Genomic DNA, 18,340 nt, shown 5'->3' with positions numbered 1-18,340 from the left:
TTGTTTCAAAATGTAGTTTTACCACTAAGAAAGCACCCAAAACTAGATACTCAGCCCTCTCGCCATGTGATGCCCTGTACCACCTCTGGACTCTTCAGAGTCCAAGTCCCCACCTGCAAGAAGGCTCTCACCAGATGTGGCCCCTCAAATTTGGACTTCTCAGCCTTCTTAACCATAAGAAATAAATTCCTTTCTTTATTTAAAGAAAGAAAGCACCTAAAACTACCACCCAAATACACATAAGTATTATTTAATACTAAAGTTTAAGTGATGATGTAAAACTCCACAGATGAATAGTAACAGTCAAGGAAGCTTTGAGGGCTTATCTCTGGAACGCATGGTCTCCTTCCAAACCGCGGGGGCACTGAGGCTGTTGAGAATTGACCGCAGCCTACCCGTAACCATATTTCTGTACCATGCGCCTTCCACCCAATATGGTGATTCCTCTTTTGAGAGGGCCAGACCCATCTGTGTGTCTCTTTTGTTAGGACTGCCAGATCCCCATTGGCAAGGATGGGAACAGGGCCTGTCTTGAGACTGCAAGCAGATCCTTAACTCAGTGCTGGCTTATTGGGTGAATGCATGCATGCATGCATGAATGAATGAATGCCACTGGGCTGTAAACAAGCTGTTCTCTATAGCCTTCACGCTCTTCATGGGCATTTCACCTAATAACAGCTCTGTCTACAGCAACAAAAGAATGAACAACCTAAGTAGGACACTGGAGACTTCTCTGTCTCCTTATAAAGGCACATACAGGTGCTGCCCTCAAACTGCCCCATGCCTTGTTCCCTGGGCCTCACGGCCCTCCAAACGGTACTTCCATGAGGTGACACCTGGTTATCAATCCACCCAATGCTCTTATCCAGTGGCAAAGTCCAGAGGAAAGACAAATAGGAGAGGAAACAGGTCCTCTCCCACAGAGGAGAGGGGCCTGTGACAGTGTGTGCGGGTGTGACAGCGCGGTCGGCATACAAGCATGAGAAGCTTCCTCTTGCCACATGCTTCTCTTCGGTTCATCCAAACAGAAAGAAAAACACACGTTTTCTCTCTTACCAGAGTGCCAAGGAAGGTGCTGATGGAGCGTGCGGCTTGGCAGAGGGCGCCGTACTCCTCAAGCAGGAGGGAGAGGAACTGGTGCGCTTGCGGTGGACCCTGCAGGCCAGATGGTGCCTTCACCTTGGCCACAGCTGACAGCTGCCGGAGCAGGCGGACCTTCATCTCCAGCACGTACTCTCGAGCTTGCTGTTCCAGACGCTGGTACAGCTGGTAGGGGTCCCTCTCACAGAGCCTGCACAGAGAAGAGAGTCACCAGGACCTGCCTACCAGGGCCCGTGGGTGCTGTGATGTCAGTGAGCATCTCTTCTGAAGCCCTTCAACAGGTGACCACCTCTGGATGATCACACAGTCATCTTCCTCATAACCACCTGTGAGAGGCACAATCACCCCACCTAACAGATGGAGAATCCGGGGCACAGAGTGTCACCAGTGAGCTAACAGGAAAAGTGACAGTTATTGAGCTTCCTCTGCATGGCACAGTTCATGCACATGCACTAATTCACTTTGCTGCGTGTAGGTTCAGTGCCTGCTTTACAGATGGGACATTCTGGCCCACACAGGTTGGGTGAGTTGCATGAACTCACACAGCTGGAAGAGCATGCTACCACCTCTCAGCAGCTGGCCCCAGACGAACACGCTCAGACACGAGGCTGGGGACAACTAACTCCTTTAAAGGCTTATATGTTAACAAGTAAAAACCACTGATCCCAGTAGAGGTGCCACCTGGCTGCAGATCTGGGGCAGCCTGCTCTTTCCTTCTTTCTACAGGCTCAGTGTACAATCCAAACGGGTTCGTAATAGGCTTATCAAAAGAGGAAACTTTAGACACAGTTTATCCTTTTTAAAAATTATCCCACCAAAAAAGCAATAAAGGTGTGTAAAATAATATTTGTAGGCTGAAGGCTGGGCACAGAGGCTCACACCTATAATCCCAGTACTTCGGGAGGCCGAGGAGTGAGGATCATGAGGTCAGGAGATCAAGACCATCCTGGCCAACACGGTGAAATCCTGTCTCTACTGAAAACAAAACAAAAAAACCAAAAAATTAGCCGGGCGTGGTGGCGGGCACCTGTAGTCCCAGTTACTCGGGAAGCTGAGGCAGGAGAATGGTGTGAACCCAGGAGGCGGAGCTTGCAGTGAGCCAAGATAGCTAGCGCCACTGCACTCCAGCCTGGGCAACAGAATGAGACTCTGTCTCAAAAAAAAAAAAAAATTGTAGGCTGAAGAGTAGGAAAAAAATAATACATGTCCCATGACTAAGCCACAAATGCAATGAACATTTTCATGAATTTCCCTCCAAACTTTGGGATAATCGATTTTTTTTATTGACACAAATACGTGTATGATAATCCACATCTTAAAACTTATTCTACAGTACTGGCATTGCTATGGTTAAATTTAATTGTATTTTAATCCAGGAGCCTCTAGATGGAAACCTAAAACCACTGATGTAGTAACAAAAATTCATCCACAACCCATCACCAGGATAAACCAGTTTGAGTTCATCACTCTAATAAAAATGAGTTGTAAAATGTATTAAACTACAGCTCCTGGATTTTACATAGTAAATCCTTTCACCTTCTACATACCATATTATGTCAAAAGAAAATAAAGTTGTCACCTGTTCTATTTTTAAATTGCCATACTACCTAGCTAGGCTGTAAAAGACAAGTGCCAAGTAAAATCTTGCAATGGAACATGTGAAGTCTTATGGAAAATGTGGATTAAAAAATAGTGTAGATGGATGGGATTCCTATTATGGTTAGTACATTTCAGATAAACAGTAATTTTTTTTGAGTATGACAATTTTAATTTCAACTACTAGTATAAAAAACTGTCCTCTGAAACAGAATGCATTTCATCTGCTAGAAGAAAGCCACAGAAGAGTCAAATTTTGACAGAGACAACCAAACTCAGAAGCAGACTGGACACCCACGTCACTGTTCTCTAAGCATGTCAGACTTACATCCCTTTTATTTATTTATTTTATTTTTTTGGGTCTATTTCTGTATTTTATAAATTTAAGGAAATAACCACGTGATAATTTCGCAAACAGATTTTTTTTTTTTTTTTTTTTTTTTTTTTTTTTGAGGTGGAGTCTCGCTCTGTCGCCCAGACTGGAGTGCAGTGGCCGGATCTCAGCTCACTGCAAGCTCCGCCTCCCGGGTTTACGCCATTCTCCTGCCTCAGCCTCCCGAGTAGCTGGGACTACAGGCGCCCGCCACCTCGCCCGGCTAGTTTTTGTATTTTTAGTAGAGACGGGGTTTCACCGTGTTAGCCAGGATGGTCTCGATCTCCTGACCTCGTGATCCGCCCGTCTCGGCCTCCCAAAGTGCTGGGATTACAGGCTTGAGCCACCGCGCCCGGCCAGATTTTTTTTTTTAAGTTATATAAAAAGGAGGCGGCCAGGCGCGGTGGCTCAACCCTGTAATCCCAGCACTTTGGGAGGCCGAGACGGGCGGATCACGAGGTCAGGAGATCGAGACCATCCTGGCTAACACGGTGAAACCCCGTCTCTACTAAAAAAAAAAATACAAAAAATTAGCCGGGCGAGATGGCGGGCGCCTGTAATCCCAGCTACTGGGGAGGCTGAGGCGAGAGAATGGCGTAAACCCGGGAGGCGGAGCTTGCAGTGAGCTGAGATCCGGCCACTGCACTCCAGCCTGGGCGACAGAGCGAGACTCCGTCTCAACAAAAAAAAAAAAAAAGGAGGCATGCCGGGCGCGGTGGCTCACGCCTGTAATCCCAGCACTTTGGGAGGCTGACGCGGGTGGATCACGAGGTCAGGAGATCAAGATCATCCTAGCTAACACGGTGAAACCCCATCTCTACTAAAAATACAAAAAATTAGCCGGGCGTGGTGGCAGGTGCCTGTAGTCCCAGCTACTCGGAAGGCTGAGGCAGGAGAATGGCATGAACCTGGGAGGCGGAGCTTGCAGTGAGCCGAGATGGAGCCACTGCACTCCAGCCTGGGTGACAGAGTGAGACCCCGTCTCAAAAAAAAAAAAAAAAAAAAAAAAAAAGGAGGCAGCGAGGCTGGGCATGGTGGCTCACGCCTGTAATCCCAGCACTTTGTGAGGTGAGATCGAGACAATCCTGGCTAACACAGTGAAACCCCATCTCTACTAAAAATAAAAAAAATTAGCTGGCGTGGTGGCGGGTGCCTGTAGTCTGGGCTACTCAGGAGGCTGAGGCAGGAGAATGGCGTGAACCCAGGAGGCGGAGTTTGCAGTGAGCCAAGATTGTGCCACTGCACTCCAGCCTGGGTGACAGAGTGAGACTCCGTCTCAAAAAAAAAAAAAAGAGACAGCGATATGCTGAAGACGCTATGGAAGCTCATTCACTAACTCACACATACATCCAACAGATACTGGCACATCAACCACACACTGGCTGCTACTCTAAGGTACTAAAGTTGCAACGTTAATAATCTGTGAAGTAATAGGTTTGATGTGAAGGTTATACATTTTTTCCTAATACTCACTAGGAAACTTAACTTCCTTTGTTGTTTCTTTGTTTTTGTTTTTGGAGACAGGGTTTTACTCTGTTGCCCAGGCTGGAGTGCAGTGGAGCGATCCTAGCTCACTGCAGCATTGAACTCCTGAGCATGAGAGCTCCTCGTGCCTCAGCCTCCCAAGCAACTGAGGCCACAAGTGTGCTTCATTACACCTGGCTAATTTTTTTATTTTGTGTAGAGACCAGTCACTATGTTGCCCAGGCTAGTCTTGAACTGTTGGGCCCAAGAAATCCTCCCAAAGTGCTGGGATTACAGCTGTGAGCCACTATGCTTGGCTGGAAACCTAACTTCTAATAAAAGCACATACCACAGAGAAGGACCTCTTGCAATACCGGTGGTTCACAGGTCAAACCCTGAACATACTTGGCTGAATTCAATGAGTTAACCTAATCTACGGCTAATCACTATCCTTGCCTCCAGGATAAAATCTACTGCACAGCAAACATCACTTTGTAAAACTCCCGGCTGGGCATGGTGGCTCACGCCTGTAATCCCAAACACTTTGGGAGGCCGAGGTGGGTGAATCACAAGGTCAGGAGTTCAAGGCCAGCCTGGCCAAGATGGTGAAATCCCATCTCTACTAAAAATACAAAAATTAGCTGGGCGCAATGGCAGGCGCCTGTAATCCCAGCTACTCAGGAGGCTGAGGCAGGAGAATCACTTGAACTCAGGCGGCAGAGGTTGCAGTGAGCTGAGATTACAACCACTGCACACCAGCCTGGGCGACAGAGTGAGACTCTGAGGGGAGGCAGAAAAAAAAAAAAAAAAACCTCTCCCAAATGTGATGCATTCAAAATATGAGAAAGAAACCCAAATGAGAATCAACCCACGAAATGGCCATCTCAAATCTGTTGCTTTCATTTGAAACATTTCAAAAAACATAAAAATACGTTACGTCGCTGGGCACAGTGGCTCACGCCTGTAATTTCAGCACTTTGGGAGGTCAAAGCAGGTGGATTACGTTTGAGACCAACCTGACCAACATGGCGAAACCCAGTCTCTATTAAAATACAAAAATGAGCTGGGCACGGTGGTGGGCACCCGTAATCCCAGTTACTCGGGAGGCTGAGACATGAGAATAGCTTGAACCTAGGAGGCGGGGGTTGCAGTGAGCTGAGATCACACCATTGCACTCCAGCCTGGGTGACAGAGCAAGAGTCCGTCTCAAAAAAAAAAAAAAGTTACATCAAACTATAAGGAATAAAAAAAATTATGGCCACCTCAAATTCTGTGTGGTTACTGAGCATAAGGTATCTGCTGAAGAATGGCTGCGGCATCAAGACAAACAGCCACACAGCCAGGCATGCCTCGGCTGTCTCGGCCTCATGAGCCACAGGCACATACACGAGCTACCCAACCTCACAGAGCCCCATTTTCTCACTTCGTAAATGGGCTAACTCTGCCTTTCTCCTTGGGTTGATAAAGGCAAGAGTGCTTGTAAAAGTACTCTGCATCGGCCGGGCGAGGTGGCTCAAGCCTGTAATCCCAGCACTTTGGGAGGCCGAGACAGGCGGATCACGAGATCAGGAGATCGAGACCATCCTTGCTAACACAGTGAAACCCCGTCTCTACTAAAAATACAAAAAACTAGCCGGGCGAGGTGGCGGACGCCTGTAGTCCCAGCTACTCGGGAGGCTGAGGCAGGAGAATGGCGTAAAACCCGGGAGGCGGAGCTTGCAGTGAGCCGAGATCTGGCCACTGCACTTCAGTCTGGGCGATAGAGCAAGACTCCGCCTCAAAAAAAAAAAAAGTACTCTGCATCATCCCTGGCACAGGGGGACTCAGAAAGGCAGGTATTGTCATCAGTCTTCACACAAACAAGTGACAGAAACATTTCTTGTGTAATTACACAGGCAATAGCGTTTCATCGGAATCAGAAAAATTCAAGATGTCTGGTCTAGGGGGTTCGCTTTTGCCAGTCCATCTGCTGCAGACGCTACAGGCACCAAAGGCTGAGCAAGCCCAGCTGAGCACTGTAAGGAAAGCCCATCCTGAAAGGAGTGGCTCCAAGCGCAGCAGGCAGGGCAGGGGTTTGCACAGGGCCACAACAGGAAGGGGTGGTATGTACCGATCCACGAGCTCCTTTACTCCCTCCTTGTCAGGCACCAGAGACTGGTCCTGGTCATCTGCCAGCGGGGTCCCTGCCTGGCGGTAGATGCAGCGCACCGTGTAGCGCACTTCTGACCAGTAGTTCTGCAGCTGCTGAGGTTCCCGGTCCGCCTCTGACGAAATTTCTCTGTGAGACAACACAGGAAGGTTAGAAACTCACCACAATCTGCTGCCCTTCCTGACCTAGCACACTGTCCTCAGAGGACCTCCCAGACTCTTGTACCTTGCCCAGCTCCCAGGAGCCGGCAATCAGGGTGATGGCATCCCCAGCACAGCTCCCAGGGTGCACTCTGCGTTAAAAGCTTAGCCACTGCACAGATGACAGGAGCATCTGTGGCTACTGTCCATAATAAAGGTACCCACATCCCCACTGCTGATCTGGCCTTCACCTCCAAGGTACCTAATGGGCAGCCTTGCCCCCACCCTTTGGCCCCCACTTGGCTACATGCATTCCTTCCTGAGCCAGAGCACAGAGCATTTTTAGATCTGCTCCCGGTAATCCCAGCACTTTGGGAGGTGAAGACGGACTAATTGTTTGAGTCCAGGAGTTTGAGACCAGCCTGGGCAACATGGCAAAGCCCCATCTCTACAAAACACATAAAAATTAGCTCCACATGGTGGTGCGCACCTGTAGTCCCAGATACTGGGACTGAAGTGGGAGAATCACTTGAGCCTGGAAGGCGGAGGTTGTGGTGAGCCGAGATTACGCCACTGCCCTCCAGCCTGGAGGACAGAGCCAGACCTCATCTCAAAAAAAAAAAAGACGAGCTCCTGGGCTCTCCCCTCAGCCACTCAGCGGCAGCCAGTCAGGCCCACCCCCATCATTCCTCTCATTCACTGAGGCTGCTCTTAGATTCTGATTATTTAAGGACTCCTCCTCTTGTTGTGAGGATGCTTCCTAGTGCCAGTTCCTCAAGAGCGGGAGTTTTTGTCTTACTCATCTGGATCTTTCTCACAATAGCGAAGCAATCGCCTTTACTCTTGTTGCTGTCTGTCACATTAGCCCAGTTTCTCGGTCCAGCTCCAATATGCAGGTCTGCACGTCACTGTAGACAGGTGTGAGCAACGTGGCACACACGTCACATACCTGCGCTCACTGCAGGCCTCGCACGAGCATGCGGTGTCCGAAGGCAGCGTCTGTGCACCCAGAGCGAGCCTCCCACCACTGCCGGCCTCTGGCTGGGAGCCACCAAGCGAGGAGTGAAGAAGAAAATCTTGGCTCTGCTTTAAAAAGAGAACAGAATAGACCGGTTATGTTAAAATGTTCAAGGCATCAATTTTTTATTAACTGCTCAGGAAAATGCCTTTTAAAAAACTGTAAAACCTAGACATTGAAAAGAAACTATCTTGGCTGGATGCAGTGGCTCACATTTGTAATCTCAGCACTTTGGGAGTCTAAGGTGGATGGATCACTGGGCAACACGGTGAAACACCACTGCTACAAGAAATACAAAAAATAGGCCGGGCGTGTCGGAGCCCGCCTGGAGTCCCAGCTACCCAGGAGGCTGAGGTGTGAGGATCATTTGAGCCTGGGAAGTTGAGGCTATAGTGAGCCGTGATCATGCCCCACAGCACTTCTGCCTGGGTGACAGAGACATTGTCACACAGACACATGCACACAAAAAGGAAACAATTCGGCTGGGCATGGTGGTTCACACCTGTAATCCTACCACTTTGGGAAGCCAAGATGGGAGGACCACTTGAAGAGCCCAGACATTTGAGACCAGCCTGGGTAACATAGCAAGACCTCGTCTCTATTTAAAATTTTTTTTAAAGTATAAAAATCAATTGATATTAAATTTAAAAACGAACAGTTTTACTCCCAGTGTCCTAATCAGCACACATGATGATCACTTCAGTGGGCACCTCTGGTGCCCATGGTCGCCTGAGACAGCACTTGGTAGAAACCTAGTGGCCTCTCTGAGCCTAGCATCAAGCAGCTGGGGCAGAGGCCTCTCCGTCCTGGGGAATACCATAGCCTGCACTGCTTGCTCTGACTGAGGAACAAGGAGGCTTAAGAGAACACTTGGCCGGGCACGATGGCTCACGCCTGTAATCCCAGCACTTTGGGAGGCCGAGGCAGGTGGATCACCTGAGGTCAGGAGTTCAAGACCAGCCTGATCTATGTGGTGAAACCCATCTCTTCTAAAAATATAAAAATTAGCCAGGCGTGGTAGTGCACGCCTGTAATCTCAACTACTCAGGAGGCTGAGGCAGGAGAATCGCTTGAACCTGGGAGGCAGAGGTTGCAGTGAGCCAAGATCGCGTCACTGCACTCCAGCCTGAGAAACAGAGCGAGACTTTGTCTCAAAAAAAAAAAAAAGAGAAAGAACACTGGGCAAAGACCTTCCTATGTCCCATGCCCAACAGTAAGCACCGAAAAGATTTCACCACCAACAACTAGAGAAACACAACATAACCTTAGGTTCCTCCCCCTGCTCAGCCACCCACCCATCGGGCACCGGGGCTTCTTCTAGAACAGGTCCTGAGAAGGACTCTGCTCCCTGGGGAAAGGGGCTCAGGTCTCAGAGCTGAGGGGGCCCACAGGGTGATGCAGGGTGCTAGAAAGGCTTCCCCAGGCTCACGATAGGGGCTGCCAGCTCCATCATCATTGCGTCCCCCGATCCCCACAGCCTGAGGAAGAGAATCAGTCACAAGAGAGACTTCCAGAAAGGAATTCACCTAAGTCATGAGTATTGCACTATTCCCACTCTGCTTCCCACAAGGAAAAGTGTGCTCTCCTTACCAACCCCTCCCCCAGTCAAGCATGAAGCCACTGAGACAAGCCCTCAGAGAGACAGGTGGTGGCGTACGGCAGGGAGCCGGGGGCTCACCCTGGGCTGGACTTGGCCAGGTCTGTTCAGAGGCTTGCACCACCACAGTCTGCTGCTGAGCCAAGCACAAGGAAACTCCTAAGGGCCTGTGGTGGGTGCTGTGGAGTTGGGACACAAAGACACTGGTGCAGGCCTTGCAGAAAAGACCCTGCAGCAGAAAAGCCTGAGCATTGCTAAGTGGGCAGAGGATTAAGACAGCAGGGGACCTAGCTCAGCGGCCACCAGCACACAGAAGGGCAAGAGCTTGTGTCATCCTGAAAGAATCCCACCCCAAACAGGTCCTGCTGGGAAGCTGACCCCAGAATTACACCATGAGGGAAGGGGGACAGAGTGCGGGATGGCAGTGGTAGGGGGAGGGGGGCAGGCTGGTTGTGCCACACAGTGACTCAACCAGAGAGTCCAGCATGAAGTCCCTACCGAGGTCTCAGAAGTGCCAAAGGTCTGAATGTTTTGCTCTGTTCTGAATGTTTGTGCTCCCGCCCGCCCCTGTTCATAAGTTGAAATTTTAACCCCTAAGGTAATGTATCAGGAAGTGGGGACTTTAGGAAGTGATTAGGTCATGAGGACGGCGTCTTCGTGAAGGGGATTAATGTCCTTTTATAAAGGAGGCCCCGGAGAGCTGTCACATCCTTCCACCGCATGAGGACAGCGAGGGCACCAGCTATGAACCAAAGCTCAGCCTTTCCCAGGCACCAATCTGCCAGCACCTTGATCTTAGACCTTCCAGCCCTCCAGACTATAAGATATAAATGTCCGCTGTTTATAAGCAGCCCAGCCCGTGGTATTTTTGTTGCAGCAGCCTGAGCACACTACAGCAGCCTCCCCTAAGGAAGAGCCAGCAACCACTGGGCCACCCATTAGGACCACAGACCTAGTGCTAGTGGGCCAAAAAGAACCCGAGACAACCCAGAAGAGAACAAAGACCCCCAAGTCTCCACTCCAGAGCCCCTTCTCCATCCTGGAGGAACAGGGCAGGCGTAAGGAGGCAGGACATACACCACCGCCCTCTGCCCGTGGGGACTCCTGCCACCACTTAACTTGAGGGAAAGAGGCTTTGGATTAATTAGATGAGACATTTAGGTTTCTTTTGTTTTTGGTTTTTATTTTGGAGACAGGGTCTCGCTCTATCACCCAGGCTGGAGTGCAGTGGTGCAATCTTGGCTCACTGCAACCTCGACCTCCCACGCTCAAGCAATCGTCTCACTTCAGCCTCCTGAGTAGCTGGGACCATAGGCGTGCGCCACCATGCCTGGCTAACTTTTTGTATTTTTGGTAGACACAGGTTTTCACTATGTTGATCAGGTTGGTCTTAAACTTCTGAGCTCAAGTGATCCACCTGCCTTCGTTTCCAAAAGTGCTGTGATTATAGGCGTGAGCCAACATGCTCAGCCACATTTAGGTTTTTATGTAGACTGGACCTGAGTACCTGAAAATGAGGCTACTCCCATACCAAAAGTGGCTGGAAGGCCATGGAGTTCTGATTGATGAGGCATGGTAGGACAAGGAGAGGGGCAGTGGTAGAGGAGGCTGTTTCCCAAGCGGGTCCGTTCCCTTCAACAAGTAAGGTTCACAGTCTTCTCCATCCCACAGCCATCTAACAGCAAAGTTGTCCACTCCACCTCAATCCTAAATACCTCCACAATCCACCCATTCTTCCTCCACTGCTTCTAACCCAGTCTAAGCCATCATCACCTCTTGCCTGCACAGCTGCACTGCCGCTCTCTAGTGGCACACCTATTTCCACATGTACCTGCTAATCATCCATTCTCCAGGCAGCAGCAGAGTGAGATCACAGAGCTCCCAACATAAAACCTCTGTTCTCCTTAGGAGCAAACACTGTATCACTCCAGAGGAGCAACACTGTATTTCTTACCACAGCTTTCAAGGTTGCTCAGGTCAAAGTTCTGCTTTTAAGTCACTGCCCTTGTTCCCTTTGACTCGTACCCTTAGCCCATGAGCCTCTGAATGGTTTCTGGTAGACTGTAGAGTGCTGTCCCATTAGGTAGGCCTTAGCAAAAAGATCACCTACTCAGGGAGGCTGGTTGAGCCAACTGATTTTTTTGCCTCTCAACTCCAAATCCACCCTTCTTCACCACACTTACAAGGAAGGAGCTGCACCCTATAAACATTTCTCCTCTGCCAGCAGGTAGGTACAATGTGTGGTCGTGTGGGTGGAAGGTGCTACAGGGACACTGAAGAAGGCGTCTCCCTCCAGGTTCCTGTGCTTTTCTCATCTTGCTCTTACCCCGAGGCAGCTCCTCGTCAGTGGTGTGCAGGGGACTGAGACACGAGCACTCTCCAGCACTCAGTCCCAGCCCGCAGGACCTCAGGGAGTCTCTCTGCTACCCAGTGGGGCATAACAATACCCCCTCCATGTCAGGGCCTCTTCCAAGTTTGTTCCTTTCTCGAGTCCCCTCCCTAAGCTCCCATTAGTGGCTGCTCCCTAGATCTGCCCTGGCCATACTCTTTAGCATTCACTTTACAGATCTGGGTGGCTGACCTCTTGCTACTTGTTAATTACTTTGAGTTGCACTCTTCTTGCCCAGGCTGAAGTGCAATGCTGTGATCTCGGCTCACTGCAGCCTCCGCCTCCTGGGTTCAAACGATTCTCCTGTCTCAGCCCCAAGTAGCTGGGATTACGGGAGCCCACCACCATGCCTGGCTAATTTCTGTATTTTTAGTAGAGACAGGGCTTTCACCACGTTGGCCAGGCTGGTCTCCCAACTCCTGACCTCAGGTGATCCACCTGCCTCAGCCTCCCAAGGTGCTGATTACAGGCGTGAGCCACCGCATCCCACCACTTGTTAATTATTCGTTATGTTAAACACGTGCTTGTTCTGACTATGGGTGCAGTGCCCATCTCCTGAGCTCTGGCTTCCCCATCAACCTAACATCCCAGTTAATCCCTATTAAACTGCTATCTAAAATCCTGGTGTTCTACTTGCGTTCTTGTTTTTTATCTGTCTTCAACACTGGAAAATCAGTTCATGAGGGCCAGAACCTATCTACTCGCTCACTATGGTACATCAGCACCTATGATGATGGCTGGAATGCAGTACACTCAGAAGAGCAATCAAGAACTTGAAAGTAACATTTCCTGGAGACGAGATGAAGGTAAGTCTTAAAATAGGGTACATAATGACTACATATTAAATCCTTAAATGTGTCCCATTATAGCACTAACAATATACAGATTTAACCTCAGTCATGTTTCACCCAAGTCTAACACAATTTAAAAGAAAAATAACAAAATCCAACTATTAACAATGTAAAATTCACAATGTCCAGCATCCAGAAACAAAACCAAAAGCAGGACAATGACTCTTAAGAAGGAGGAAAAGCCAATCTACAGAAACACCCCCCAGGCCAGGTGTGGTGGCTCATGCTTGTAATCTCAGCACTTTCAGAGGATGAGGCAAGTGGATCACTTGAGGTCAGGAGTTCGAGACCAGCCAGACCAAGATGGCAAAATCCCGTCTCTACTAAAAATACAAAATTTGGCCAGGCATGGAGGCACAAGCCTGCAATCCCAGCCACTCAAGAGGCTGAGGCAGGAGAATCGTTTGAACCGAGGAAGGGGAGGTTGCAGTGAGACTAGATCGTGCCATTGCTAGATCGTGCCATTGTACTCCAGCCTGGGTGACAGAGAGAGACACTATCTCAAAAAAGAGAGAGAGAGAGAGAAAGAGAGAGAAAGAGAGAGAGAAAGAGAGGAAGGGAGGGAGGGAGGGAGACAAATTCCCCAGGCCAGGCATGGTGGCTCACGCCTGTAATCCCAGCACTTTGGGAGGCCGAGGCAGGCAGATCATCTGAGGTCAGGAGTTTGAGAGCAGCCTGGCCAACATGATGAAACCCCATCTCTACTAAAAATACAAAAATTAGCTGGGCAGGGTGGCACGCGCCTGTAATCCCAGCTACTCAGGAGGCTGAAGCAGGAGAACCATTTGAACCCAGGAGGCAGAGGTTGTAGTGAGCCGAGATCGCACCACTGCACTCCAGCCTGGGTGACAGAGCGAGGACTCCATCTCAAAAAAATAAAAAAGAAAAAAAGAAACAGATCCCCCAAAAAACAGAGAAGATACAACTAACAGTCAAGAATCTAAAATTGGCAATTATAAAGAAACTCCATATGTTCAAGAAACAGAGGAAAAATAAACACGATGGGAAGAGAAACTGAAGATGTCAATAAATAAATAAATAAAATGAAACTTCCAAAGCTGAGAAATAAGATATAAAAGAAAAAAATACACTAAATAGACTTGGCAGATTAAGCAGATCAGAACACCAATAAACCTGAACACAGGCAACAAAAATAATCCAGGCCAGGCACGGTGTCTCACGCCTATAATCCCAGCACTTTGGGAGGCCAAGGTGGGTGGATCACCTGAGGTCAGGAGTTCGAGACCAGTCTGACCAACACAGTGAAACCCCACCTCTACTAAAAAATACAAAAATTGGCCAGGCATGGTAGCGCACACCTGTAATCCCAGCACTTTGGGAGGACGAGGGTGGGCGGATTACCTGAGGTCAGGAGTTCGAAACCAGCCTGACCAACATGGAAAAACCCTGTCCCTACTAAAAATACAAAATTAGCTGGGCATGGTGGCACATGCCTGTAATCCCAGCTACTCAGGAGGCTGAGGCAGGAGAATCACTTGAACCTGGGAGGCAGAGGTTGCAGTGAGCCGAGATCACACCATTGCACTCTAACCTGGGCAACAAGAGTGAAACTTCATCTCGGAAAAAAAAAAAAAAAAAAAGCCGGACATGGTGGCAGGTACCTGTAATCACAGCTACCTGGGAGGCTGAGGCAGGAGAATCACTGAACCCAGGAGGTGGAGGTTGTAGTGAGCCAAGATCATACCATTGCACTCCAGCCTGGGCAACAGAGCAAGACTCTGTCTCGAAATTAATTAATTAATTAATTAATCCAAAATGAAGCACAGAAAAGACTGAAAAAATGGACAAAGCATTTGTAGGACAAACTCAAGATGTCTAACATCCCAGAAAAAAAGAGGACTATGTGAAGAAATACTTGAAATATTTCTAAATTTGATGAAACTATAAACTCACACACATAAGCCCACACTCACTACAAGTTCAATTAACCCAAAGCACACTAAACACAAAGCAAAGCACAGAGGCCTGTCACCGTCAAATTGCTGAAAACCAGTGATAAAGTGCAAATCTCAGAAGCAGAGGAACGAGTCACCACCTTACACATGCAGGAGCAAAGATAAGGATGACAACATGTTTCTCCTCACAAACTGGGGAGGCCAGGAAAGAAATGACCAACAACCTCAAATTCCAAACAGAAATATCTTTTTAAAACAAAGGCAAAATAAAAGCTTTCAAACAGAAGCTTCCTTGGCCTACAGGAAATGTTAAAGGCAGTTCTTGAGATAGAGAAAAAATAATACCAAATGAAAAGTGAATCTACACAAAGGAATGGAGACCACCACACATGATAAAGATGTGGGTCAATAACTTATTTATAAGGTCTTTTAAAAAAGATAATTAGCTATTTAAAGCAAGGGGAAAAAAAAAACACACCACAATGTATGCTGAAGTGTATAATACATGTAAGAAAAATACGCGACTACGTTAGCACCAGAAATGGTGGTGCTCCAAGTGTACTACTGTGAGGTACTTACACTATATGTGAAGTGGTATACTATTCTTTGAGAGTAGAGGCTGAAAAGTGGAAGCCATAGCTAAAAAATTATAGAACAGGCCAGGCGCAGTGGCTCACGCCTGTAATACCCAGCACTTTGGGAGGCCGAGGCGGGTGGATCACGAGGTCAGGAGATCGAGACCATCCTGGTGAACACGGTGAAACCCCGTCTCTACTAAAAAATACAAAAACTAGCCGGGTGAGGTGGCGGGCGCCTGTAGTCCCAGCTACTCGGGAGGCTGAGGCAGGAGAATGGCGTAAACCCAGGAGGCGGAGCTTGTAGTGAGCTGAGCTCCGGCCACTGCACTCCAGCCTGGGCGACAGAGCGAGATTCCGTCTCAAAAAAAAAATAAAAAATAAAAAAATAAAAATAAAAATAAAAAATTATAAAACAAAGAAAAAGAAATATAGGTAGTAAGGTCAACAGGAGACAAAATGAAAGAATTTAAAATATTCATAGGCTGGATGCGGTGGCTCACACCTGTCATTCTAGCACTTTGGGAGGGCGAGGCAGGTGGATCGCGAGGTCAGGAGATCGAGATTAGCCTGGCCAAGATGGTGAAACCCCGCCTCTACTAAAAATAAAAAAATTCGCTGGATGCAGTGGTGGGTGCCTGTAATCCCAGCTACGTAGGAGGTTGAGGCAGGAGAATCGCTTGAACCCGAGAGGCAGAGGCTGCAGTGAGCTAAGATGGCACTACTGCACTTCAGCCTGGGCGCAGAGTGAGACTCTGTCTCAAAAAAATAATAATAATAAAATAAAATAAAATAAAAACATACTTCTGACCAACACATGGATCAAAAAATACTCATTTTTAAAAAAATTTTTTTTGGAGATGGAGTCTCACTCTGTCGCCCAGGCTCGAGTGCAGTGGCGCAATCTCAGTTCACTGCAACCTCCGCCTCCCGGGTTCAAGCAATTCTCCTGCCTCAGCCTCCTGAGTAGCTGGGATTACAGGCACATGCCACCACACCCGGCTAATGTTTATATTTTAGTAGAGACGGGGTTTCTTTGTGTTGCTCAGGCTGGTCTCGAACTCCTGAGCTTGGGTAATCCGCCTACCTCAGCCTCCCTAAGTGTTAGGGTTACAGGCGAGAGCCACCACGCCCAGCCATTTAAAATATTCAATTCATTGGACGGGCATGGTGGCTCACACCTGTAATCCTAGCCCTTTGGGAGGCTGAGGAGGGCAGATCATGAGGTCAGGAGATCGAGATCATCCTGGCTAACACAATGAAACTCCGTCTCTACTAAAAATACAAAAAACAAAATTAGCCAGGCATGGTGCGGGCGCCTCTAGTCCCAGCTACTCGGGAGGCTGAGGTGGGAGAATGGCATGAACCTGGGAGGTGGAGATTGCAGTGAGCAGAGATCGCGTGCCACTGCACTCCAGCCTGGATGACAGAGTGAGACCTCGTTTCAAAAAAATTCAATTCATTTAAAAGAAGAGTAATAAATAACAGATGGGAAAAATAGGAGAAAAAATGCAAGATGGTATGTTTAAACCCAAACAGATCAATAATTACATTAAAGGGAACGAGTATAAATACTACAATTATTAGCAGAGGTCAGACTGGTCTTTAAAAAAGCAAGAGCTCCTAAGCTACAAGAGATGATAAAGAGGTTAAAAAGAAAGGTTGGAAAGACATATTCCTTGTACACACTAATCAAAAAAGGCTAGGTGGCTCTCAGTATAGGACAAAATTTGCTTCACAACAAGGAGTATCAGTAACAACAAAGAGGGAGATGATGATGCTGATGCTGATGATGGTGGCATTAATTCAACAATTAGAAATAACAGTGCTAAATGGTAAATACTTTAACAACAAAGCTCAAAATACATAAAGTAGAAATTGAAAGAAATATACCAATCCATAGTTACATTTAGAAGTTTCAGTTGGGCATGGTGGCTCACGCCTTAACCCAAGCACTTTGGGAGGCTGAGGCAGGCAGACTGCCCAAGCTCAGGAGTTCAAGACCAGGCTGGGCAACACCATCTCTACTAAAATACAAACATTAGCAGGGCATGGTGGCGGGCACGTGTAATCCCAGCTACTCAGAAGGCTGAGGCAGGATAACTGCTTGAACCCGGGAGGCAGAGGTTGCAGTGAACTGAGATCGCGCCACTGCACTCCAGCCTGGGCACAGAGTGAGACTCTGTCTAAAAAAATAAAATAGGCCAAGCACAGTGGCTCGCACCTCTAATCCCAGCACTTTGGGAGGCCGAGGCGGGCAGATCACGAGGTCAGAAGATCGAGACCATCCTGGCCAACATGGTGAAACCCCATCTCTACAAAAAATACAAAAATTAGCTGGGCGTGGTGGCGCACGCCTCTAGTATCAGCTACTTGGGAGACTGAGGCAGGAGAACTGCTTGAACCCGGGAGGCAGAGGTTGCAGCGAGCCAACATTGCGCCACTGCACTCCAGCCCGGTGACAGAGAGGTGCTCCATCTCAAAAAAACAATAAAAAATAAAATAAAAACATACTTCTGAACAAAACATGGGTCAATGAACAAATCATAAAGGCAATTATAAAATATTTTGAGTAGAATGAAAACCATTACATATCAGAATTTGTGGGATGCAGCTAAAGGAATGCTTAGATAGAAATTTATAGATCCTGTGTGATTGGTGCAAATTTTAAAAGAAATGTATAGAATTAAACACATTAGAAAAGAAGAAAGGTCTCAGATAAAACAATGTAAACTTCCACCTTAAGAAACCAAAACAGGCTGGTACAAATGCAGTGCTGTTGATAACTAACTGTTCACAACCACTACAGATTTCTTTGTTCCTTCTTGACTCCCACTGCTTCGTTTGACTGCTCTTAAAAATAAATAAATAAAAAATAAGAGGAATGAAATTAATAAAGAGCAAAATTAACAAAAAAGAAAATGGAAAAGCAATTAAAACAAAACGTGGTTCTTTGAAAAGATCAGTTAAATTATCTAGCCAGTCTTAGGGGGAAAAAAGACAAAACTCAAAAAACTGGTATCAGGAATAAAAAGAAGAGGGAAGCAATCACTACAGATTCTATGGAAATTAAGAAGATAATAAATATTCTGAACAACTTTATGTCACAACATTTAATATAAAATGGGCAACTTTCCTTAAAGACAAAAACTAGCACAGTTCACTAACAAA

The 18,340-nt window shown here is 47.6% G+C and overlaps 1 protein-coding gene across 4 annotated transcripts in view; it reads right to left on the bottom strand.

Moving 5' to 3' along the window:
• Window positions 1-18,340, bottom strand: part of FAM193A (family with sequence similarity 193 member A) — a 197,212-nt gene that overhangs the window by 102,221 nt on the left and 76,651 nt on the right. For 2 of the 4 annotated variants that reach the window (XM_033213510.1, XM_033213509.1), the window contains exons 3-5: window positions 7,773-7,906; window positions 6,645-6,812; window positions 1,057-1,291 (exon numbers count right to left, since the gene is read on the bottom strand). In XM_033213510.1, coding sequence (XP_033069401.1) covers window positions 1,057-1,291; window positions 6,645-6,812; window positions 7,773-7,906 — 537 coding nt within the window. Of the gene's footprint in view, window positions 1-1,056; window positions 1,292-6,644; window positions 6,813-7,772; window positions 7,910-18,340 lie in introns of all 4 variants that reach the window. The other 2 variants (XM_033213511.1, XM_033213508.1) reach the window with 1 other exon arrangement.

Source organism: Trachypithecus francoisi, unplaced genomic scaffold (assembly GCF_009764315.1).
Source record: "Trachypithecus francoisi isolate TF-2019V2 unplaced genomic scaffold, Tfra_2.0 Lachesis_group1, whole genome shotgun sequence".
Taxonomy (NCBI): Eukaryota; Metazoa; Chordata; class Mammalia; order Primates; family Cercopithecidae; genus Trachypithecus; species Trachypithecus francoisi.
This window is presented reverse-complemented; position numbering and strand designations above follow the sequence as displayed.